This window comes from Somniosus microcephalus, chromosome 22, assembly GCF_052327205.1.
Source record: "Somniosus microcephalus isolate GS21.2 chromosome 22, FLI_Smic_1.0, whole genome shotgun sequence".
NCBI lineage: Eukaryota > Metazoa > Chordata > Chondrichthyes > Squaliformes > Somniosidae > Somniosus > Somniosus microcephalus.
The window spans coordinates 42,843,349-42,867,935 of record NC_141008.1 but is presented as its reverse complement, the minus strand read 5'-3'; the positions used below and the strand labels follow the sequence as shown (position 1 = coordinate 42,867,935).

Genomic DNA, 24,587 nt, shown 5'->3' with positions numbered 1-24,587 from the left:
CTCCAGATCCCATGATAGCCAAACAAAAAATCTATCGCTCTAGGCAATCATGAAGATTGAAATTCAATGTACTGAGGGGGCTCAGGGAGTCAAAGGAACTGCTGCATGTTGTTGATAATATTGCAATGCTTGTTTCCTGCGATGTCCTGTAGCTTTAAAATTCTTCCCAATGCAGGACATGAAACGCAGCACGTTGGAAAGAGAGGGGCTGGGAGGTCGGGACTGCGGCTGCGCGGTACACATCAAGCGGGTTGGCACGGCGGATTAGCGGAGTCCCTGAAGAGGCAGATTAATAGTGGAGCAGACAGAGCGCGAATACAGTGGGAATCTGGTGCCACCGTCGATGCAGATACAGAGGAGGTGGGGCACCTCAAGATGAGCTGCAGCCACTAGGAAGTAATTTTCCCCTTCTTTTTGCAACTGTAGCTTTTTACATTGCACAAGGCGAGAGTGATGGTGGTTATTTCAGGACACAAGGGAAGCCAACAATCGGATGATACAATGTCGGGCTCCGATTCAGAAGACGAGGTGAGGAAGGCAGCTGCCAACCGACCTGCAAATACACTGACTGTGCAAGAGGTAAGGAGGGATGCTCCATTGCGGGATCTGCTGGGCGGGGGATGCTTGGGCTGACCCCAGTGATCCGCATTGTTTTCGTGGTGAGGGGTTACCCCAGTGAATGCATCCCCTCTCCAATAATCCCTGTTCCTCCAGAATGGATCAAGCTCCACAGGTAAACGGCGTTTCACATAAACAACAACTACCTCCAGCGGCTGTTAGCCATAAAGCCCGTTTCTTACTGGCCCAGTTACCTCTTCCTTGTCCTGTGAAAAAGCAGTTGGGCGATGCTGCCTAACCATTGGATGTGCCCACTGTCAATCCCGGTTCTCATTGTCGACATTGACCTGAAATGGGATTGCTAAACATCTGTAATCTTTCCGCCTTTGTTGTGTCATTTGGTGACTGAAAGTTAATAACTGTTTAATATTTTTAATTTAGTGGCATTATCCTGAACTCTGTTAATGAATGTCTGCGTCGCCTTTGAAGATGTTGTGAATGCTAAATTAGAAAATAAAATCGATTTATGGGCAGGGCACTCCACGGTTTCCGAAGAGAATACCAGGGGAAGCACCAATGAAAATACAGACCTCTCAAGATTTTCACCCTGCTATGTTAATGAGGATCATCAACCATTCACTTTATATGATAAATAATAAGGACACTAATTTATTAATACCACGACAGTCATCCCTGCATGCTAGGCTGTGTGATTTCATGCATTTGGAACAAAAATGTGTTTTAGTTATTATTGATATTTATTTCTCTAAGAGTTTGTGCTTAGAATTTATAAAGTTTATAGTAAATATATGCTGTGACAATATATTCTATGTCCAAAAGAGTTGATATTAAAAGAAAGGAAATTACAGATGCTCCAGTCATGACCTTCCAAAACTCTCTTGATTCAGGAATTGTCCGCTTGGCTTGGAAAATTGTCAGTGTCACTCCATTATTTAAGACGGGTAGGAGAGATAAAGTAGGAAATTATAGACCTATTAGTCTAATGTCTGTTGTGGAAAAGTTACAAGAATCTGTTATTAGAGACAGAGTGACTGAGCGTTTGGACAAATATCAACTGATCAGAGAGAGCCAGCCTGGATTTGTAAAGGGTATGTCATGTCTAACGAACCTAGTTGAATATTTTGGGAGGTAATGAATGTAGTAGATAAGGGAATGTCTATGGATGTTATTTATATGGACTTCCAGAAGGCATTTGATAATGTTAACAAAAATGAGAGCGTATGGAATTGGAAGCAACCTCTTGACATGGGTAGGGGATTGGTTAGGAGGTAGGAGACAGAGTAGGGATAATGGGTCTGTACTCAAACTGGCAGGATGTGACTAGTGGTGTCCCCCAAGGATCTGTACTGAGGCCTCAGCTTTTCACTATATTTATAAATGCCTCAGATGAAGGAATAGAGAGCCGTATATCCAAATTCGCTGACGACACTTAGTTAGGTGACACAATAAATAGTGTAGATGGGAGCAGAAAGTTGCAATGGGACATTGATAGATTAAGTGAGTGGGTAAAACTATAGCAGATGGAGTTCAGTGTTGGGAAGTGTGAGGCCATCCACTTTGGACCTAAGAAAGATAAATCAGAGTATTTTCTAAATGGTGAGAAGCTAGGAACTGTGGAAGAACAGAGAGATTTAGGGGTCCGAGTACAGAAATCACTGCAAGCTAGTGGACAGGTACTTTTTAAAATTGAAAAAGGCTAATGGAATGTTGGCCTTTACCTCAGTGGGGCTGGAATACAAAGGGGTGAAAGTTAGTTTACAGTTGTACAGAGCTCTAGTGAGATCCCATCTGGGGCACTGCATTCAGTTCTGGGCACCGCACTATAGGAAGGGTATATTGGCCTTGAAGGGGGTGCCGTGTAGATTCACCAGAATGATACCGGGGCTAAAAGGGTGAAATTATGAGGCTAGGTTGCATAGACTAGGCTTGTATTCCCTTAAATATAGATTATGGGGTGATCTCATTGAGCTGTTTAAGATGATTAAAAGATTTGATAGCGTAGATAGAGAGAAACTATTTCCTCTGGTAGGGGGAGTCCAGAACATGGGGGCATAGCCTTAAAATTAGAGCTAGGCCGTTCAGGGGTGATGACAGGAAATACTTCCTCACACAAAAAGTAGTGGAAATCTGAAACTCTCCCCCAAAAAGCTGTTGAGGCTAGGTCAATTAAAAATGTCAGAGCTGAGATTGATAGATTTTTGTTAGGCAAGGGTACTAACAGTTACGGAACCAGGGCGGGTAGATGGAGTTGAGATACAGATCAACCATGATCTAATTGAACGGTGGAACAGATTCGAGAGGCTGAATGGCCTCCTCCTGTTCCTATGTTCCTATTTATAAAAGACCATGTCTGGAACACTTGTAAAATGTATTAGTTACCACACTAAACAGAGGTATTATTGCCATTGAGAAGTTGGAACACTGGTAACAGAGTTGATGCCAGGTTTCAAAATCTAAGGATGCATTATACTACAACAGCAGTGTCAGTGTAAAACCGTTTTGTTTCCAGTTATGATGCTACAGTTATATTGTGTATACAATCTAAATCTAGAAATAAATCTAGAAAGACCTGCATTTCTGTAGCGCATTTCATGACCACCTGACGTCCCAAGGCACTTTACAGCCAATGAAGTACTTTTTGAAGTGTAGGCACTGTTGTAATGCAGGAAACGCGGCAGCCAATTTGCACACAGCAAGGCCACACAAACAGCAATGTGATAATGACCAGATAATCTGTTTTTGTGATGTTGATTGAGGGATAAATATCGGCTAGGACACCAGGGATAACTCCCCTGCTCTTCTTCAAAATAATGCCACGGGATCTTTTACATCCACCTGAGAGGGCCTCAGTTTAACATCTCATCTGAAAGACAGCACCTTCAACAATGCAGCACTCCCTCAGTATTTCACTAGAATGTTAGTCTAGATTTTTGTGCTCCAGTCTCTGGAGTGGGACTTGAACCCACAATTTTGTGATCCAGGGTGAATGAGGGTGCTACCAACTAAGCCACAGCTGACTCCAGGCCCGCCAGCATTTAACTCAATACTAAACCTGAAGTGTAAATGTACCCAAAGTTATGTGAAAAGGTTAAGGAAGTTGGAAAAGAGAGCTTGAGGTGGTCAAGGTTATGATGGGGATTAATAAAGTCGATCTAGGCAAATTGTTCAGGAACTAGGATAAAATTTGAAAATTAGAAATGGAGGAATTCACGCTGACTGTTTTACACAAAGCACAGTAAACTATGGAACAGTATAAATGGATTCACATGAATAGCTAGATATATTTATTGAGATAGAGAAACACGGTGAGAAGGCAGGAAGATAAGCTGAAAGAGATATGTTGAAATATTGAAATATGTTGATATTATTCTGCAATTCTATAATACACTTAAAAACTTGTGCCTGTGCGCACTTCCTGTCAACTTTTTCCTTTATAAGTTCCTGTTTCTGCATTTATTATTGAAACTGCCCACGTAAACTTGTTATGTTGTAATTACACCCTCATGCTAGTGAAGGCGGGCCAGCACCACCACTGGCAGTAACTACAACAGCAACAATTTGTATTTATATAGCGCCTTTAACATAGTAAAACGTCCCATAGCAGTGCACAGGAGTATTTTAAGACAAAAAATGACACTGATCCACATAAGGATAAATTAGGGCAGGTGACCAAAAGCTTGGTTAGAGAGGTAGGTTTTAAGGAGCGTCTTAAAGGAGGAAAGAGAGGTAGAGAGGCAGAGAGGTTTAGGGAAGGAATTCCAGAGCTTAGGGCCTAGGCAACGGAAGGCACGACCACCAGAGGTTGAGCGATTATAATCAAGGGTGCTCAAGAGGGCAGAATTAGAGGAGCGCAGATATCTCGAGTTGTGGGGGGGAGGTTGTGGGGCTGAAGGAAATTACAGAGATAGGAAGGGACAAGGTCATGGAGGGATTTGAAAGCAAGGATGAGAATTTTGAAATTGAGGCACTGCTTAACCGGGAGCCAATGTAGGTCAGCGAGCACAGGGGTGACGGGCGAACGGGACTTGGTGCGAGTTAGGACACGGGCAGCCGAGTTTTGGATGACCTCAAGTTTATGTACGGTGGAATATGGGAGGCCAGCCAGGAGTGATTTGTAATAGTCAAGTCTAGAGGTAACAAAGGCATGGATGAGGGTTTCAGCAGCAGATGAGCTGAGGCAAGGGCGGAGACGGACAATGTTACGGAGGTGGAAGTAGGCGATCTTTGTTATGCTGCGGATGTGTGGTCGGAAGCTAATTTCAGGGTCAAATATGACACCAAGTTTGCAAACAGCGTGGTTCAGCCTCAGACAGATGTTAGGGAGAGGGATGGAGTTAGTGGCTAGGGAACGGAGTTTGTGATGGGGACCGAAAACAATGGCTTCGGTCTTCCCAATATTTAATTGGAGAACATTTTTGCTCAGCCAGAACTGTATGTCGGACAAGCAGTCTGACAATTTAGACACTGTGGAGAGGTCGAGAGAAGAGGTAGTGAGGTAAAGCTCGGTGTTGTCGGTGTACATGTGGAAACTGACGCTGTGATGTCGGATGATGTCACCAAGGGGCAACATGTAGATGAGAAATAGGAGGGGGCCAAGGATAGATTCTTGGGGGACACTAGAGGTAACAATGCGGTAGCGGGAAGAGAAGCCGTTGCAGGTGATTCTCTGGTTACGATTAGATAGATAAGAATGGAACCAGGCGAGTGCAATCCCACCCAGCTGGACGACAGTGGAGAGGCGTTGGAGAAGGATGGAGTGGTCAATCGTGTCAAAGGCTGCAGACAAGTCAAGAAGGACGAGGAGGGATAGTTTACCTTTGTCACAGTCTCAAAGGATGGCAAGTTTACAGAGGCGGACAAAGGAATTTATAACAGAAATATAAAAATAAGGACAGAATGTATAATTTTAAAATGGGGACTGAATTGCATCTGCACACCCTGGTCCAAATATCTCCTGACTTCTAAGGCCACTTCATCTGTCGATTACACTTGGTCTTGACTCCCTATGTGCATCGCCACAGGAGATCCACTAGCATGTTAATCTATGAAACTAAAATTGAATAAACAAACATGAACTGGGAAAGGTGGAAGGCTGGCCAGGAGAGCATTGGAATAGTCGAGTCTAGAGGTAACAATTTCAATTTCAATTTCAATTTTATTTGTCACATAACCAAATACAACAAGTGAAATCCAGTCAGTGAAATGCTTTTTCCTTAATGAGCCGAGCGCACCAATCAACAAAGGACACTTAGCTGCTGGTACGCACGGAGCCCGCAAGGACGGCAGCCATCTTCATCGGCGCCATCACAATAGGGTCCGCTCTCGCCTCGCTCCGCCTATCCCGCACTTCTGCCCGACAGTCTTCAGCCAACAAAAGCATGGATGAGGGTTTCAGCAGCAGATGAGATGAGGCAGGGGTGGAGACGAGCAATGTTACGCAGGTGAGCGACGTTAGGGAGGTGGAAATAGGCAGTCTTGGTGATGGAGAGAATGTGGGGTTGGAAGCTCATCTCAGGGTCAAATAGGACGGCAAGGTTAAGATAGTAGGAAGATCCAGGAATTTCGCTGAGAGAAAGCTGGAGGTATTGCTCGGAAAAATAAGGGGAAGAAGGGACAGTTTGTTTGGAGGAAGAGGGAAGTGGATAATTTGGTTAGTGGCATCAGCATGTTGGAAAGAAGTGGCACTACCTGTTAATGCCACCTCCGCCAACTCCTGCAAGGACCTTACAGCCGTAAGAAATTTAATGACCTGATGATAGGCTTGCTTGGGAAGACCTTGCATGGAAGAAAGAAAGAAAGACTTACATAGCGCCTTTCACAACCTCAGGACGCCCCAAAGCGCTTTACAGCCGATGAAGTACTTTTTGAAGTGTAGTCACTGTTGTAAAGGAGGAAACGCGACAGCCAGTTTGCGCACAGCAAGCTCCCACAACCAGCAATGAAATAAATGACCAGATCATCTGTTTTAGGTGTTGGTTGAGAGATAAATGTTGGCCAAGACACAACAACAACAAACACTTTAAATAGGAATGTAGTGGGAGAGTTAGGATGACTGAAAGTATGGTCAAATTAATAGGCTTTAAGAAGGCCTTTAAAGGTAGGCAGGAAGGTAGCTTGGTGGATTGGAGGGGTTTAGGGAGGGAGTTCTGGAGAGCGTTTATATAGTGCCTTTTACAATCTCAGGACATCACAAAGTGCTTTTACAACCAATGAAGTACTTTTTGAGGAGTAGTCACTGTTGTAATGTAGGAAATGCGGCAGCCAATTTGTGCCCATCAAGATCCCACAAGCTGATAATGTCCAGATAATTTGTTTTAGTGATATTGGTTGAGAGATAAATATTGGCTAGGATAACTCCCCTGCTCTTCTTTGAATAGTGACATGGGATCTTTTGTGTCCACCTCAGAGGGCAGATGAGGCCTCGGTTTAACAAAAAATCAGAGGCTCTATGACAGCTGAGGGTTAGTTACCCTATTCCAAATTAACAGACCTGGTCATGGGAAAATCCAAAAACTAAGAAGTCCTCATTGGAACCCCGAGGATTAATCATCATCAACTAAGTGCTTATGTTCCCCGTGCCCATGCAGTACATTAATTTCACGCTTATGTTATAATGCTATAGATCTCTTGACCTCCCAAGAAAATGCAGAAGTTGAGGCAGAAAAGGAGGATGAGGGTGAAGAACAAGCTGATCCTTCAAGTTCACAAACATCTATCAAGTCATTGACATTCTCGTCTAACACAACTAATGGAACAAAGCACATGGTAGCCTATAGATAGTTTTAGTCACGGGATTTCATAAAGCACTAGATGGCAAGTTGAGAAATTGCTAAGAAATCAATGCACCCTGATTTAATTCACTCTGCTTTTAAAAGGACACTAGCTGAGCCTAAAGCACACGTGGAAGCAGGCAGCCCACCATAAATGTACAAGAATTGCACGACTGACTTTTGCTCTGCTATCAGGAGTGGCTTCCAGTCTCTGCAGGCCACCTTGAAAGGAGTTGCAGTCGCTGTGGGGGATACTCCCGATAAAAAGGGTGCTGGGGCTGAATGGCCTGTTCTTGTGTTGAAATATTCTATGATTCTGTGGTAGAGAGCTTGCTCCAGACCAAAAATGTTTTAGAAACAAAAACGGAAAATTCTGAGTCAGGCACAGCATCTGTGGAGAGAAGTGACAAGTTTATGTTTCAGGTATAATCCTTCATCAGAAGCCTATCTCCCGCTGCTCTCCACAGATGCTGTGCCCGGCTCGCTGAGTGGTTCCAGCATTTTCTATTTTTGTTTCAGGTTTCCAGTACCAGCGGTATTTTCTTTTTTGTTTCAAAAGCGTCTTAGGTTGGACAACCAGACCTGCCTTCACTCTCGAAGGGAGAGTAAAATCTGTTGTCAGTCTCACTCCACTAGAATTGTGAAATATTCTAGTGGATCGTAGACGAACATTGACACTCTTCATGGAAACATCTGCAGCCCAGAACAACTGATGACCATAACAACTTATGAATTCTTAAAGTTGCACATAAAGTGAAAGATGCCTCATTTGAGTTTCTGGAATATTAAAACACTAGTTGACCTTTTGTGCTATTGCCCACAGACAAAAATAAACCATTGTTTGTCTCTCTTTTCTGCTTGGTCTCACTTTCCAATTCTTTCTCTCCCCTTCTCTGTCTTTTACGCTAGTTTTCCTTTCTTTCTACCCCTCTTTCTATTGCTCTCCATTTGGCTTTCACATGACTTTCATCGTCTCTGTCAGACTTTTTTTTATCATTCTTTTTCTCTCTTTATTTAAGAAAAATAGGCAGATACTCCCTTTTGGATAAATCTATGCAACCTTACTGTGATCTAGGTAAAGTTGCTATGGCAGTGGTTGTAAGCATTTCTGAAAGGTTTTTTCAGCAAATTTTAACATATATGCATTTTTTTTAATCAGAGGTCACTCCTGGATATTTTCCTTGCCAGTCTCACTGGAGAATGTGGTACAAACAGAACCACTGGGGCAGCTTGCATCTTTACATTTTATTTGCTTTTCTGTGAGAAAAGAAATGTGCGGATGAATATTATTTGAGTTGTACTAAGCTTATTCTGTTGAAAGTTACAATATTACTGTATTGTCTTGATCATAAGTAAGTTGATATATCAGCTAAAGTGTATCAATATTTGAGCCAGATGATATCACAAAGTGCAGCAGACGAGTTGCTAGCTTGAATCTATAATGTATTCAGTAACAGAAGAAAATGTATTTTTTGCTCTCCCACCTAATAAGCAGGTCATATTAATTTTATAGAAATAATTGCAATAATAATCAATATACTATAAGTAAAATAATCATGGCAGTGTTCAAAAAAACCTATCGGGAAAGTTGAAGTGTTTTCCAACAGTGTTACTCTTTGTCTCTGTAGTTCCCAGAGGTTGTTCCACTGAATGTAGGAGGCATGTATTTTACTACAAGACTGTCCACTTTGAGGCGCTATGAAGACACAATGCTAGCAGCAATGTTCAGTGGCCGACATCATATTCCCACTGATTCAGAGGGGCGTTTCTTTATTGACAGAGATGGGACCTACTTTGGGTAGGTAATGTTATCATAATTATTTTTTAAATACCTTATTAAAGAAAACTGCTAACCACTGTAATATTGCTCAATATATTAAATCTAAACGTGCCAGATACAAATAAGTAAATAAGTTGAATTGAATATTGTAGTAAATATTGTAGCAATATATTGTAAACTAGCTGGGGAGCCCGGCATTGCCAGGGCAATTTTGGGCCGCGCGGTCTGCGTGCCCCTGTGTGTCCCCCCTCTCTGTCGCTCTCCCCCTCTCCCTGTGCTGTCCTCTCCCTGCCTCCCTCCCTCCCCCTCCCCCCTCACCTCCCCCTCCCCCCTCACCTCCCCCTCCCCTCACCTCCCCCTCACCCCCTCCCCTCACCTCCCCCCTCCCCCCCCCATCCCCTTCTGATAGCAGCCGTGCGGGGCCTAGCACTTGAGGCGCGGCCGGGCTGTCGAGCGGAGACGGACCCGAGCTGAGCTCCCTCACGGATCGCGTGGTTGACGGGTGGCCACTGCCGCTCCCCCGACCGCTGTGTGTGTCGGGCCGAGCGGTTGCGAGGCACGGCCTGAGTGAGCCCAACTTATCTGCCGGTGCGGCGGGGCAGGAGTGGGATCGGGAGCTGCAATGTGAGGGTTGCTGTGGGGATGGAGCTCCCCCGCGGGTGGCGCGGTTGACGGTCGGCCGCTGCCGATGACCCGCCCGCTGCGTGGAAACTCACCTGCCGCTGCCGGAGTCGGAATGTGGGGGTTTGTTTGGCTGGTGGTGTCCCTGTGGGGATGAAAAAAATGGCGGCGAAGTTTAGGGAGACTGGAGCATTAGGTCCCGCCTGTGACGCACCGATTGGTCAACCATCAGGTGAGTGAACTGTAGGATTGGTCAAGCAGCACATCACTCAACGCTAATGAGAGGTAGGATTGGTCAAGCGCTAATGAGTGGATTTTTGAGTATTTTTGAACGTTTTTTGTACACTGTGCAAACAATTTTTGTGTGACGAAAAAGTAAATACGCCTACAAGAGTCCTCTAATGATAAGCTTTCTTTTGATATAACATATGTGTAGGTACGCTCTATAACTTTTGATTGTATAGCCGGACAGAGAGACAGAAAGACAGACAGAGAGACATACTGTTTTATATATATAGATTTAAAAAATACATTTAAAAGGTTTGTCAGCAACATTAGATATAAGGATGACAACTGGAAATGTATGTTGGTAGTTCTCATGATAGCTCTTTTGGTAACTGCACTCCATGGTGTGTTGCTGAGTTACACAAACTCAGAAGGTGCCAGTATGATCCATGGTTGTTACTGAGCGAGCTGATCCTAGCTGGGATGGCAGCAGAGGTACTACAATTGACCTTAATATGTTGGGGTTAAGGCGGAAAAGTAAATCAGGCAGAGTTCTTTCTCCTCATTACTATCCACTGACACTTGCTGGAAAATGCATGCATATGGACAGAATCAGACTTGGTTGTGATGCCCATGTGATCAAGTAGCATGCTGAAAAGTGAGGATATGATGCTTCAGTTGTACAGAGCCTTGGTCAGATCCCATCTGGAGATTTGCATTCAATTTTGGGCACTGCACCTCAGGATTACTATATTGGCCTTGGAAGGGGTACAGCCCAGATTCAGCAGAATGATACCAGGGCTTAGAGTTCAATTATGAGGCCAGCTTTCATAAAATTGGCTTGTATTCCCTCACGTTTCGAAGGTTATGGGATGATCTAATTGAAGTGTTTAAAATTATAAAACGTTAAAAGAAAGAAAGACCTGTATTTATATAGCACCTTTCACAACCACTGTACTTTCTGAAGTGTGGTCACTGTTGTAATGTGGGAAATGCGGCAGCCAATTTGCGCACAGCAAGCTCCCACAAACAGCAATGTGATAATGAGCAGATAATCTGTTTTTGTTATGTTAGTTGAGGGATAAATATTGGCCAGGACACCAGGCAGCACGGTGGCATAGTGGTTAGCACTGTTGCCTCACAGCGCCAGGGACCCGGGTTCGAATCCGGCCTCGGGTGACTGTCTGTGTGGAGTTTGCACATTCTCCCCGTGTTTGCGTGGGTTTCCTCCGGGTGCTCCGGTTTCCTCCCACAGTCCAAAGATGTGCGGGTTAGGATGATTGGTTATGATAAATTGACCCTTAGTGTTAGGGGGATTAAATACGTGGGGTTACGGGGATCGGGTGGGATATGTGATGGTGCAGGCTCGATGGGCCGAAATGGCTTTTATCTGCACTGTGGGGTTTCTGTGATTTCTGTGATAACTCCCATGCTCTTCTTCGAAATAATGCCATGGGATCTTTTACATCCACCTGAGAGAGCAGATGGGGTCTCCGTTTAACGTCTCATCCGAAAGACGGCACTTCCAACAGTACAGCACTCCCTCAGCACTGCACGAGAGTGCCAGCCTAGCTTTATGTGCTCAAGTTCCTGGAGTGGGACTTTGAACCCACAGCCTTCTGACTCAGAGGCGAGAGTGCTACCCACTGAGCCACAGCTGACACGTTACAACAGAGAAACTATTTCACCTGGTGGGGGAATCCAGAGCTAGGGCATAATCTTAAAATGAGAGCTAGGCCATTTAGGAGTGAAATCAGGTAGCATTTTTTCACATAAATGGTAGTATAATCTGGAACTCACCTGCCCAAAAGGCTGTGGATGCTGGGTCAATTGAAATTTTCAAGAGTGAGATTGATAGATTTTTGTTGGGTAAGAGTAAATAGAGTTGATGTACAGATCAGCCTAATTGAATGCTGGAACAGGTTTGAGAGGCTGAACGGCCTACTCCTGTTCCTATGACACACTATCTAGCCTTATGCTTGAAGAAGTGGCCACTTAGATGAGGCTGTTGGTGTCCATGCAACCATACCATAGAATGAGTTACCAGCCTTGGGTGAAAACGAGGGAAGATTCAGGAAAGGTGAATGTAGAAGTACATTGCACTTATGCAAATGTTGTACTTTTAATCACATTTAACACCAGCAGTGTTATTCGAACACTGACAATATTAAGTGCAGTAGATGTTATGTGAAGCAGAAGTAAATTAATTAATTGCTCGTAAATTTTTATGCTGACAGGACCTTGTACTAATGTGGATATTATCATACACTGAGCTTCCTTCCCTTTCCAGAGACATTCTCAATTTTTTACGGAGTGATGACCTACCACCTCGTGAGCGCGTGAGAACAGTTTACAAAGAAGCACAGTATTATTCTATTGGCCCACTTCTCGAGTGTCTGGATGAGGTGCAGCCCTTGGCCAGTGAAAAAGTCAGGAAGGCATTTTTGGACTTGCTGCCATATTACAAAGGTAACGCTGACTATGCAGTTGTGGCGGAGACCACATAGGGACAGTAACACAATTCACTATGTTTAGCCAATGTTGTTATCGCTCCACGTTATGTACGGAACTTGGTTGGGTTATCAGGGCAGGGTCCCTTTAAGAGTCATCGATTGTGTGATGACGTCATAGCCCTGCGACGAGTTCGAGTCCCTCAGTCCATGCGGAGAGTTAATAAAGCTAACACGCGTTTTTCTTTGCGGCTATGAAAGTCTCGCAGTCTGTTGATTTCCAGCGACTCCTACATTGGTGACCCCGTTTCTCTTTTGGACGTTTCCAAAGACTTTATCCGAGATGGCGACGAATGCCGTTTCTCTCAAATTACCGGAGTTTTGGGAACGACAGGCTGCCGCTTGGTTCGCCCAGGCCGAGGCTCGGTTTGCACTCCGGGACATCACCGCGGACGACACAAAGTATTATTACGTCATCTCTGCTCTCGGCAGCTCCACCGCGGCCAGAGTTGTGAGCCTGCTCGAGGACCCCCCAGCGCACCACAAATTTGCGACGCTGAGAACGCACCTCCTAGAGACTTTTGGACTAACTGAACCCGAGCGCGCACGCCAGCTTCTCTCTCTACCCGGGCTTGGCGATTCCAAGCCCTCAGAACTGATGGACCACATGTTAACCCTCCTGGGCAAGCACAAGCCGTGCTTCCTCTTCGGAGAACTGTTCCTACAACAGCTGCCAGGGCAGGTACGGTTGGCTTTAGCCAACTCTCATATTAGTGATTTCCGCAACCTGGCCAAGGAGGCCGACAAATTTTTCTCCGCCGGGCAACAGTACTGCGCGGCCATGCGGGGCACTGCCCCCACCGCCACAGCCCAACGGCGGCAGCCCCCACACATGTGCTTCTACCACGCGCAGTTCGGCCCCAAAGCTAAGAAGTGCCGGCCCCCGTGCAACTTTACCGCGTCGGGAAACGCGAAGGCCCACTCATTAGCTACCATGGCTGTCGGCCGTTCAGGTAGTCTGTTATTCATTACGGACACTGACTATGGACGTCGTTTCCTCTGCAACACAGGTGCCCAGGTGAGCGTCCTGCCCGCGTCAACCATAGACATACAGGGGGGGAACCACGGCCCCGCCCTCGAAGCCGCCAACGGCAGTTCCATCCGTACCTTCGGGAAACGGAGCGTGGTGCTGTGTTTTGGCGGGCAGCGTTTCGCTTGGGACTTTGTTACAGCGAAAGTGTCCACCCCGCTTCTCGGCGCTGACTTCCTCTGCGCCAATGGCCTTTTGGTGGATGTCAAGAACCGACGTCTTGTCAACGCTGAGACTTTCAGTTCGCTCCCGTGTTCGCTCAGTGGTTCCGGCACGACGAAGTTATCCAGCGCACTCTCGGCCTCCGACGAGTTTTCCCACCTCCTCGCCAGGTTCCCGGACCTCACGAAGCCCACTTTCTCGTCCGCCGCCACCAAGCACGGGGTAGAACTCCACATCCCGACCACCGGTCCGCCTGTCTACGCCCGTGCTCGGCGTCTCGACCCGGGGAAACTCGCCATCGCTAAAGCCGAGTTCGACACGATGGAGCGCCTCAGCATCATTCGCCGGTCGAACAGTCCGTGGGCCTTGCCCCTCCACATCGCACCGAAACCAGGCGGTGGTTGGCGCCCGTGCGGCGATTACCGGCGCCTCAACGATGCTACGACCCCCGACCGCTACCCGATTCCACACATCCAGGACTTTTCCGCCCGCCTGGCCGGGAAAGTTGTTTTCTCTAATGTGGACCTCGTTCGGGTTTACCACCAGGTCCCCGTCCAGCCGCAGGACGTCCCGAAAACTGCGGTGATCACCCCGTTCGGGCTGTTCGAATTCCTCCGCATGCCATTCGGTCTCAAAAACGCCGCTCAGGCTTTTCAACACCTAATGGACACCGTGTTACGGGACCTGCCATTCCTGTTCGTCTACCTGGACGACATTCTCATCGCCAGCGCCTCCAGGACGGAGCATGTGTCCCACCTCCGGACTCTCTTTGAACGCCTCAGCCAGCACGGCCTAATTGTCAACCCGGCCAAGTGCCAGTTCAGGCTGTCCTCGATCGACTTTCTCGGGCACCGCATCACGAAGGACGGGGCGGTGCCACTGCCGTCGAAAGTGGAGGCCGTGAAGGATTTTCCGCGACCCCTCACCGTGAAGGCCCTGCAGGAGTTTTTGGGCATGGTGAACTTTTATCATCGCTTCGTTCCCCGGGCAGCCCAGCTTATGCGGGCCCTTTACGAGGCCCTCGAAGGCAAGCCCGCCAAGCTCGCCGTCGACTGGTCCGAGGAGATAGCCAATTCTTTCACGGACACGAAAAGGGCCCTGGCTAACGCGACCATGCTGGCGCATCCGTTGCCCGATGCGCCGATCGCTCTCACCACTGACGCTTTGGACTATGCTGTCGGCACGTCCACGAACAGTGGGTCAACGGCACCTGGCAGCCGCTCGCCTTCTTCAGCCGGAAGCTCCACCCCAACGAGCAGAAGTACAGCACCTTCGATCGCGAGCTTCTCGGCCTCTACCTCGCCGTCCGACACTTCCGTTTCCTGCTGGAGACCCGCCCGTTCATGGCGTTCGTGGACCACAAGCCGTTGACCTTCGCCATGGTCAAAGTTTCCGAGCCGTGGTCGGCCCGTCAGCAGCGCCAGCTTTCCTTCGTCTCCGAGTTCACGACGGACATCCAGCATGTGGCTGGGAAAAACAACCCCGTCGCTGACTGTCTCTCCCGGGCCGTCGCCAGCGCCGTACACCTCGGCATTGACTACACCCGCATGGCGGTCGACCAGGCCTCCGACCCGGACGTCCAGGCCTACAGGACGGCTGTCACGGGCCTTCAGTTAGCGGACGTCGCGTTTGACGATGCCGGCACCACGCTCCTGTGAGACATCTCCGTTGGGCAGCCACGCCCCGTCGTGCCCGACGGATGGAGATGGCAGGTTTTCGACGCCGTCCATAGCCTTTCCCACCCGGGCAGGAAGCCGCCACAGAAGCTGGTGGCAGCTAAGTTCGTCTGGCACGGGCTCAAGAAGGACGTTCGCGACTGGGCCAATACCTGCGTGGTATGCCAGCGCTCGAAAGTGCATCACCATACTAAGGCCCCGTTGGTGCCTTTCGCGGTGCCCGAGAGGCGGTTCGACCATGTTAACATGGACCTGGTGGGGCCCCTGCTGCCCTCCCGCGGGTTCACCCACCTCCTCACGATGGTCGACAGAACCACCCGATGGCCGGAAGCCGTCCCGCTGTTGTCAACAACGTCCGCCGATGTGGCTCGGGCGTTCCTCAACACTTGGGTCGCCCGGTTCGGTGCCCCATCTGACGTCTCCTCCGACCGGGGACCCCAGTTCACGTCGGAGCTCTGGAACGCTGTCGCCCAAGGCCTCGGGTTGAGACTCCACCGCACCACCGCATATCACCCTCAGGCTAACGGGCTGTGCGAACGGTTTCATCGCTCCATGAAGGCCGCGCTCCGGGCCAGCCTCTGGGATGACAGTTGGATCGCCAGACTCCCGTGGGTCATGCTGGGACTCAGGACCGCCCCCAAGGAGGACCTCCAGTCCTCGTCCGCCGAGCTCGTCTACGGGCAGCCACTGCGGGTTCCCGGGGAGTTCGTCCCCAACGCCACGGACCCTTGGTCCGCAGCCCGTCAGCGGTCCGCCCTCCTGGACAACAGCAAGGTTTTCGCGCCGGTGACCACGTCGCAGCACGGTCTCCCTCAGTCCCACATTCCGCCCGACCTTCGTGTGGCGGAGTACGTTTTCGTCCACCACGACGCCCACCGGGAACCTCTTCACCCACCCTACGACGGACCATTCCGCGTCCTGGAAGCCAGGGACAAGGCCTTCGTGGTGGATGTCGGCGGTAAGCCGGACTACATTTCCATGGAACGTCTTAAGCCGGCCCACCTGGATCTGGACCGACCTGTTGGGTTGGTTCAGCCCCCGCGGCGGGGCCGACCTCCAGCTTCTGCACCCTCAGTCCACCACCGAGCGCCCGGGGACCCTCCAGCGACCCCCCCCCCCCCCCCCGGGTCCCCGCCCCTGACTTAAGGAGCCGTTTCGGCCGTGTGACCCGGGCCCCTCAACGACTGACATTGCCAGTTCTAGTGAATTCTGGGGGGACATTTGTGGCGGAGACCACATAGGGACAGTAACACAATTCACTATGTTTAGCCAATGTTGTTATCGCTCCACGTTATGTACGGAACTTGGTTGGGTTATCGGGGCAGGGTCCCTTTAAGAGTCGTCAATTGTGTGATGATGTCATAGCCCTGCGACGAGGTCGAGTCCCTCAGTCCATGCGGAGAGTTAATAAAGCTAACACGCGTTTTTCTTTGCGGCTACGAAAGTCTCACAGTCTGTTGATTTCCAGCGACTCCTACACAGTCATATTTTTTCTACTTTTCTGGTAAAGGCAGTTAATGACAAAGACCCCAGTAAGCATACAAACATGAACACGATCTAGTTGGACTCAAATGAAGTTTGGTCTACATACTGAGACCAGGGGGATGAATATACGCAGGGTTTTCCTGATCGTCTGCTGCAACTTTGGCAGATGATTTGCAGAAGCCCTGGAAAAATGACATAGGTTCCGCCAGTTACAGTGGACAAACAGGAGATCCCCGTGGAAGTTAACCTCCCAGTAATTTTAATATTGATCATTGATTCTATTGCTCAATTCCTTTCGTGTCTACTTTTAGTTAATGTATATGTATAAATTTTGTCCATACTATTTTAACACAGACAATAACCCAAGACCGGATTTAATGCGAACATGTTAGTGGATCTGCTAAAAAGAGAGCACAGAGGGAATTAAACCCATGAGAGTTTGATTGGCCCATTGTGTACATCTATGGTTTCTGTAACCGTAGCAGACCCGTGGTATTTATTGTACATTAATCAGCTTTATTGACCACAGGTCCTGCTGTCTTATGGTCTTAGAACACAAGAACATAAGAATTAGGAGCAGGAGTAGGCCATATGGCCCCTCGAGCCTGCTCCGCCATTCAATAAGATCATGACTGATCTTCGACCTCAACTCCACTTTCCCGCCCGATCTCCATACTCCTTGATTCCCCTAGAGTCCAAAAATCGATCTATCTCAGCCTTGAATATACTCAAAGACTCAGCATTCACAGCCCTTTGGGGTAGAGAATTCCAAAGACTGACAACCCTCTGAGTGAAGGAATTTATCCTCATCTCAGTCTTAAATGGCCGACCCCTTATCCTGTGACTATGCCCCCTAGTTCTAGGCTCACCAGCCAGGGGAAACAACCCTGTCAATTCCCCTCAGAATCACCTCTCATTCTTCTAAACTCCAGAGAGTATAGCCCCAATCTACTCTTGCAGTTTTAATCTCAAGCTTGGCATGACATGCTAAAAAAACTTTGAAGTGGCTGTTAAGACTCAAATAATTTAATTGGTATCAAAATCATATGTTAAATATTTTTTTAAATCCCTCTTAAAGGGTGTATGGAGGACCCTGGACAGAAAGCCAGATCCTATTTGTTTGTGTACAGAATATTTAGGTATTGATGCAGAATACTACTGCTCCATTTTAGGTTTAATCCTTTTTGATTTACTCTAGTGGTGTGCTGATCAGATCAGGAGGAATATTTAATACAGAGTAGAATGAATTTAGTTATATAAAATTGAGCAGGTTTATATATTGCATTCAATTCTTCATTTCCATAAAATAAGTTTATCTAGGCCAGTTCATGACATTCAACAGCATTACCATCGCCGAATCCCCCACCATCCTGGGGGTTAACATTGACCAGAAACTTAACTGGACCAGCCACATAAATACTGTAGCAACAAGAGCAGGTCAGAAGCTGGGTATTCTGTGGCGTGTGTCTCACCTCCTGACTCCCCAAAGCCTTTCCACCATCTATAAGGCACAAGTCAGGAGTGTGATGGAATACTCTACACTTGCCTGGATGAGTGCAGCTCCAACAACACTCAAGAAGCTCGACACAATCCAGGACAAAGCAGCCCGCTTGATTGGCACCCCATCCACCATGTTAAACATTCACTCCCTCCACCACCGGCGTACCGTGGCTGCAGTGTGTACCATCTACAAGATGCACTGCAGCAACTCGCCAAGGCTTCTTCGGCAGCACCTCCCAAACCCGCGACCTCATCCACATAGAAGGACAAGGGCAGCAGGCGCATGGGAACGCCACCACCTCCAAGTTCCCCTCCAAGTCACACACCATCCTGACTTGGAAATATATCGCCGATCCTTCATCGTCGCTGGGTCAAAATCCTGGAACTCCCTCCCTGACAGCACTGTGGGAGCACCTTCACCACACAGACTGCAGCGGTTCAAGAAGGCAGCTTACCACCACCTTCTCAAGGGCAATTAGGGATGGACAATAAATGCTGATCTTGCCAGCGACGCCCACATCCCATAAAACAAATTTCAAAATAGTTAAGCATTAAAGGAGAAAGTCATTATAGAAGGAAGTACAATGTCAAATACTTTCCCCATAACCTCTGAATATTACAACTTACAAGCCAAGTTCTCTTTTAAGTCAGAGTCTTTCACTTACTGATTTATCCTTCTCTGGCCTGACTGCTATTTCGGGAAAAGTAATGCAGTATCACTGCTGCTTTTTAGACCCGCATTTGATCTCCTCACCACATTTATAAATTGGTCTTTGTTGTTTGTTGGTCTTTCAAAATCTTGCATGATGAACAGATGACTGAATATGTCTTCTGAGCATGCTCTAGTCTTCTCTGCGCCTGCTTCACTCTTGATTTTTTTTATGTGTGGAGCGTGTGACTGATTACTATATGCTCCCAGACCTCTTTTCCCCTATTCATCAATTGAGGTTATCAACAGCTACCATTAAAATTTAAAACAGTGATGTAATGTCCAATATACCCGGGTCCATTTAGCTATGCCTCCACTATGCTAATTAAGTGGGATAATATTAAAATGAGTGAATAATTGAGCAAAAATTAATAACCCCACTAACAGTCATTGGTGAGAGCAAAGTGTTAAATTGGTAAATTTGAAACAGGTCAACTCATAGTGTTGATTATCACTCCCACTTCTACACTCTTAATAATTTATAAACATAAATTCAGATCGTAGTCAGATACTATCTTAAATACACAAAATGCAGTGTAAGATCATAAAATCTTCCGTTGCTAAATGAATTAAATGATTGATCGATCGATTATATGTTGTACCAAAAGTCTACGTAGCTGTTTGGCAGAGAGGCTTGAGAATGCTGGGACTCCGATGCGAGAGGTGTTCTTTTTTTGCTATGCAGAGTATGGGAGCCCGAGGCTTCGCAAGGCCTGAACTACAATCGCCTGCCATTACCTGGCGTCCTTGTGCTCCTGGATCCACTCCCGTGTCTAAGATGGTGATGAGAACCCCCCTGCCGTCGTTCTCTGGGTACCGGGAGAGGAAAGACGCAGCGCTAGTCTCTTTCTTCAGTAAAAGAGCCACCGAGATGAGCTGCCATGACTTGACTCAGAGCTCTGGCTCGCGTTCTATTTCTGTCCCTTCCAGCGGGCCGGATAGAATGAACTGGATACGGCCCGTGGGCCAAATTTTGCCCACCATTAGGCTAGAAGCTCCCCTGCCGGGAGACTGGCGGTACCTCTGCAGAATTCAGACATCTTTCACCCAATTGCACCAATTAACAAAAATAGCAATTTGGAACTCACTGGAATTAAATCAAGCCCAGGACTAATTTTGAATTAGGCGCCAAAATTCCTTCAGAGACATGTTGAGACTAAAAACTCTCAGCAAGTTTTTTAAAAAGTTCTAAGTAAACAATCTTCCAGTCGATTCGATTGTGTCAATTGTGAGTCACGCTGCCAATGGCATGATTTTATATATTTAAAGTATTTATGTTATTGTGCATTTTTCTGGAAAGTTTGCATAGATTTATGGAAATTCAACTCACAAACCATGAGAAACTCACCTTGTACGTTGCAGTAATGGAGCAGAAACTGAAGTTTCAGGTGTGAATAAATGTGTTGATTTACAAGCTGCAGACAATTCAGTAAGTTTCTATTTCCCCGTAATCGCTTCAATCTGGTTCAGTTTCGATTTCTATTCTCGTTCCAAACATTTCCGAGTCTGGTGTTGCAGATACCACTGTAAACAGCAGAAGGTGTCCTACACTGCAGTGTTAATATGGTTGATTTATTTTTGAAAGAGGAAGTTATAGCAACGACACTTTGATGCAGCGAACGGCGGATTCGATTTGCCCCGCCTCTGTTTTTGGTTATGACGCCTGACATGAATCGGTCATTCATGAAAGAAGGACTTATGAAATAATACTGAGCGGCCTACGGGTGGCGCTGTCCAGGGAGAGTATATATACTCGGGCATGGGCCCAGCTTGCGCTGGACATTCTTAACAGGAACTAGTGAAGGACACAACTAGACCTCCATGTTGTAAAACAGTTGATTAAAGCTTTGTTTAACGCTTAGACCAAGTGCCTAGTAGTTTTCTTACGTCAACGCCCCTGCTGCCTCAGAGGCAATGACCTGCCTCCTGACGTCACGTGGGACGGGCGTTCGAAGCTCGAAGCCAGGCGTTGACAGGGCAGGTAGAATTCATTGGCGGGCCGTATTTTGCCTGCCACTGGCCTACTCGCTGCCACTCCACCTGGGAGGTCTTCAGCTTTTGCTACTGCTGTTCTCCTTTGCCACCAGCCTCATTGCTGTTGCTCTCTCTGAGTTCAGATCTCACGACTGCCACTCTCTCCCAGCACCAGTCTCACTGCTGCTATTCTCCCCGGTTGTCAATCTCAACGCCACCGCACTCCTCTTGCCACCACTGCACTCTTGCATTGCTCTCCATGGCTGCTGGCCTCACTAATTACCCGACGGGGAGAGGAATACTCATTATATTTTGTGTACAGGACGAATATCCAATAAATTCTGGTACAGAATACTCCCCTTAAAAAGTGGTTCATTTCAGAATGTTTGAACTAAAATTGATCACTTCTTTCCCGAAATATATTAATCCATGAATCTTAGTGCAGCAAGCACATCCGTAATAATGCATAAAAATGACCTACTTCTGGCTCAACTGTGAATAAATTAATGCAAGATTATGTAAAATTAAGCAGAAAAAAAGTTCATGTTTGACGTTGCGGCATTAAACCCTGGTGGTGACAAAGCTGTTCCTGGTTCAGATAATGAATCCATTAATCCAAAAGTGAGTTCCTCAGAGACCCTGGGAGAAGGATACCAAGAGAGACTTTAAAAGAGAGAACGATCCGGCCCCAGTGACTGTCAGACAGAGGGAAAGAGACTCCACAAAGCCCGATTTTAATCCTGCCTTCCCGGTGGGAACGGTGTGGGTGGGGGGCTAAAATGGCAGCCAGGCGCGACCCTACTGCTTTTCAGGGGGTTGTGACCGCCTGGGTGTTACGGGGCCTCATAAATAATTAAATGTTGAGGTCCGATGGCGTAAAATGCACAAATCGTGCACAGTGCCGGAGCTGCCGGAGAAACCTGGTGTCAAGCAGGATCAGGGCCAGAAGCGGCCCAGGTAAGTTCAATTTCTAGAAGTTTTTAAAGATTTCCTTGTGGGCCAGGAGGGGCAGAGGTGCAGTGAAAGGGATAAAGGAATTTGAGTTGCAAAACTTAAACATGTGCAACAAATGTTATTAGGGAGTTTAGATTTTCACAAGTATTTCTGAAAAATATGCATTGCAACAGGAAGACAAGCTGGTTATATTTTCCAGATAGTTAATAAATTGCTCTTTGATTTATTTCATGAGTGCTGTGTGTAATGCTTGTGGGATGGGAATGTTTGGGAACGCAGGTTTGGGAATGAGTGCCCTTATTTAACAAAAATGGCACTTTAACCACTGCTTATGAAAATTATAAATGCAAGTTCTTTCTTTCTCAGTCTCCTAAAATACTGTGATGAGGCTTTCTTAACTCGAAAATAACTAAAATTGTCTAAAATTGAGTTGTATACTTTAGTATTTTTCTCTTTTTCCTTTCATCAACAGAGAACTTGGAAAGGATCATTGAAATCGCAAAACAAAGAGCAATTCAACGAAAGGCAAGATTTGCAAAGTTGAAAATTTGTGTTTACAAGGAGGAGATGCCGGTCACACCATATGAGCGTCCTCTGTACAACTCGCTACATTTTGATAGAAGTGACAATGAGACAAAACTCTTTGAACATCACTGTGAAGTCGACGTGTCATTCGGCCCATGGGAAGCCATTGCTGACGTATACGACCTTCTCCACTGCATCGTGACAGACTTAGCAGACAGAGGAATTACAGTGGATCACCAGTGCATAGGTGTTTGTGATAAGCATCTCATAAACTATTACTACTGCAAACGCCCAATTTATGAATTCAAGATTACCTGGTGGTAACTACCTTTTGTAATTAGTTTGAGCTTCCTTATTTATTTGACAAAATATTATGATGGGAATATTTTTGCAATTTAACTTATTAACGACACCAGCAAAACTGAGCAATTCTGCCTGTAGGTGTGTTCAGCAGCCAGCAGCCCACAATGTCTTGTAACGAGGCAGGGATGGTTAGGTACATTTGCAATCTGGAGTCTTAGCATATTGTGGCATTTTTCAAGCTGACAAGTCAGATTTATTAATGCGATATCTGACTTGTCGGTATGAACAAGGACAGAGTGCAATACTTTAGGGTGCATGTAGATTGGGAATGGTAGCGTACTGGTAATGTCACTGGGCTTGTAATCCAAAGGCCTGGACTAATAATCCAAAGACGTGAGTTCAAATCCCACCACGGCAGCTGGGGAATTTAAATTCATTACTAGTATCAGTAATGGTAACCACAAAACTATTGAATTGTTGTTAAAAAAAAATCATCTTGTTCACTAATATAAGAGAGTGAAGGGTTATGGGCAGGGAAGTGGCTTTGAGTCCAGGATCAGCCATAATCTTATTGAATGGTGGAGCAGGCTCGAGGGGCCAAGTGGCCTACTCCTGCTCCTAGTTCTTATGTTTAGTACCATTTGATGCATTTATTTATTTTGATCTGACAAGTCAAATGTTATGCTCATATTTCTCCATGTAATTGAAGTGTTATAGTGTATATACTATTGTGTATAATTACAGGAAACTTTCGATTTACCGGCACCTAAATAACCGGAAATCTCGGTTAACCGGCAAAATTCAGGAGTAGGTTCAGGTAAGTTTTACTTCATATTACTTGCCTTCCTCGATCTGTTGCTGTGCAATTGGGTGTGGCTGCAGCTGTTGCTAAGCTACAGAGATGCTTGGAACTTGTGGCCATTGTTCTGCACCTGTTGCTAAGCAACAGGGTTTGTTGCTTTATACGGAGCTCTCAGCTCTCCGTATCTTTTACTATAGCTCTCGGTTATCCGGAATTTTTGATGAACCAGCACCACGTCAGTCCCGTCGGTGCCGGATAAAAAAAAGTTTCCTGTATAATCATAGAAATTTTCATTCTTCTTCCCTACACTCTTGACAAGTTAGATATTGCATTAATAAATCTGACTTGTCAGCATGAAAAATGCCACAATATGCTAATACTCCAGGTTGCAAATGTACTCTCCACTATGAAACCTGCTCAAATTAGGTGGGTCAACATTTTTTCCACCATTGACCTCTATCATGTTAAGTGATCGGAAAACACAGTAACGGTGTGAGGTTTTCTTGTTTGAAGCTTGAATAATCTGACTCTGACTTAATTGTAAAACTTCCTTACAAAGCCTAGGCAGAATTTGAGTGACAGCCAGATGTTGTCGTCAAACCCACAGCCTTACTTTTAGGATGCAAATACTGTACTAGTTTAGGAGTATAGTTTCCTTTGTTTTCTCATTTTTGGAAAGCCATAAAGCAGTGTTCCCTCATCTCTCCCGTTAGCTAATTTCAACAAATGAAGAAAAATGTAGCAGTTAATGACTTTGATTTGGTCAGCTCCTCCCACCTCCCTAGTACTAATGGCATTGGTTGCAGACACTTAAAGATGCCTAAAGCCAGAGTCTTTCAGTTTTGCTGGAAATTATTTATTCATATAAAAGATGAATTCAAACAAAATACTCTTCTGCTGTTTGGTTCTACGTTTTTGTAATACTTTTCCGTCTGCATTTTTTGTGATTTTTTTTTTGAAGGTTCCTTTATTCCTTACAAAG

General features: G+C 46.4%; 1 protein-coding gene across 1 annotated transcript; it reads left to right on the top strand.

Moving 5' to 3' along the window:
• Nucleotides 1-201: 201 nt before the first annotated feature.
• Nucleotides 202-24,581, top strand: kctd7 (potassium channel tetramerization domain containing 7). Its single transcript, XM_085964528.1, has 4 exons — nucleotides 202-579; nucleotides 8,978-9,147; nucleotides 12,266-12,444; nucleotides 22,448-24,581. Exons 1-4 carry the CDS (start codon nucleotides 454-456, stop codon nucleotides 22,822-22,824), a joined length of 852 nt encoding a protein of 283 aa, XP_085820654.1. The 5' UTR covers nucleotides 202-453; the 3' UTR covers nucleotides 22,825-24,581.
• Nucleotides 24,582-24,587: the final 6 nt, after the last annotated feature.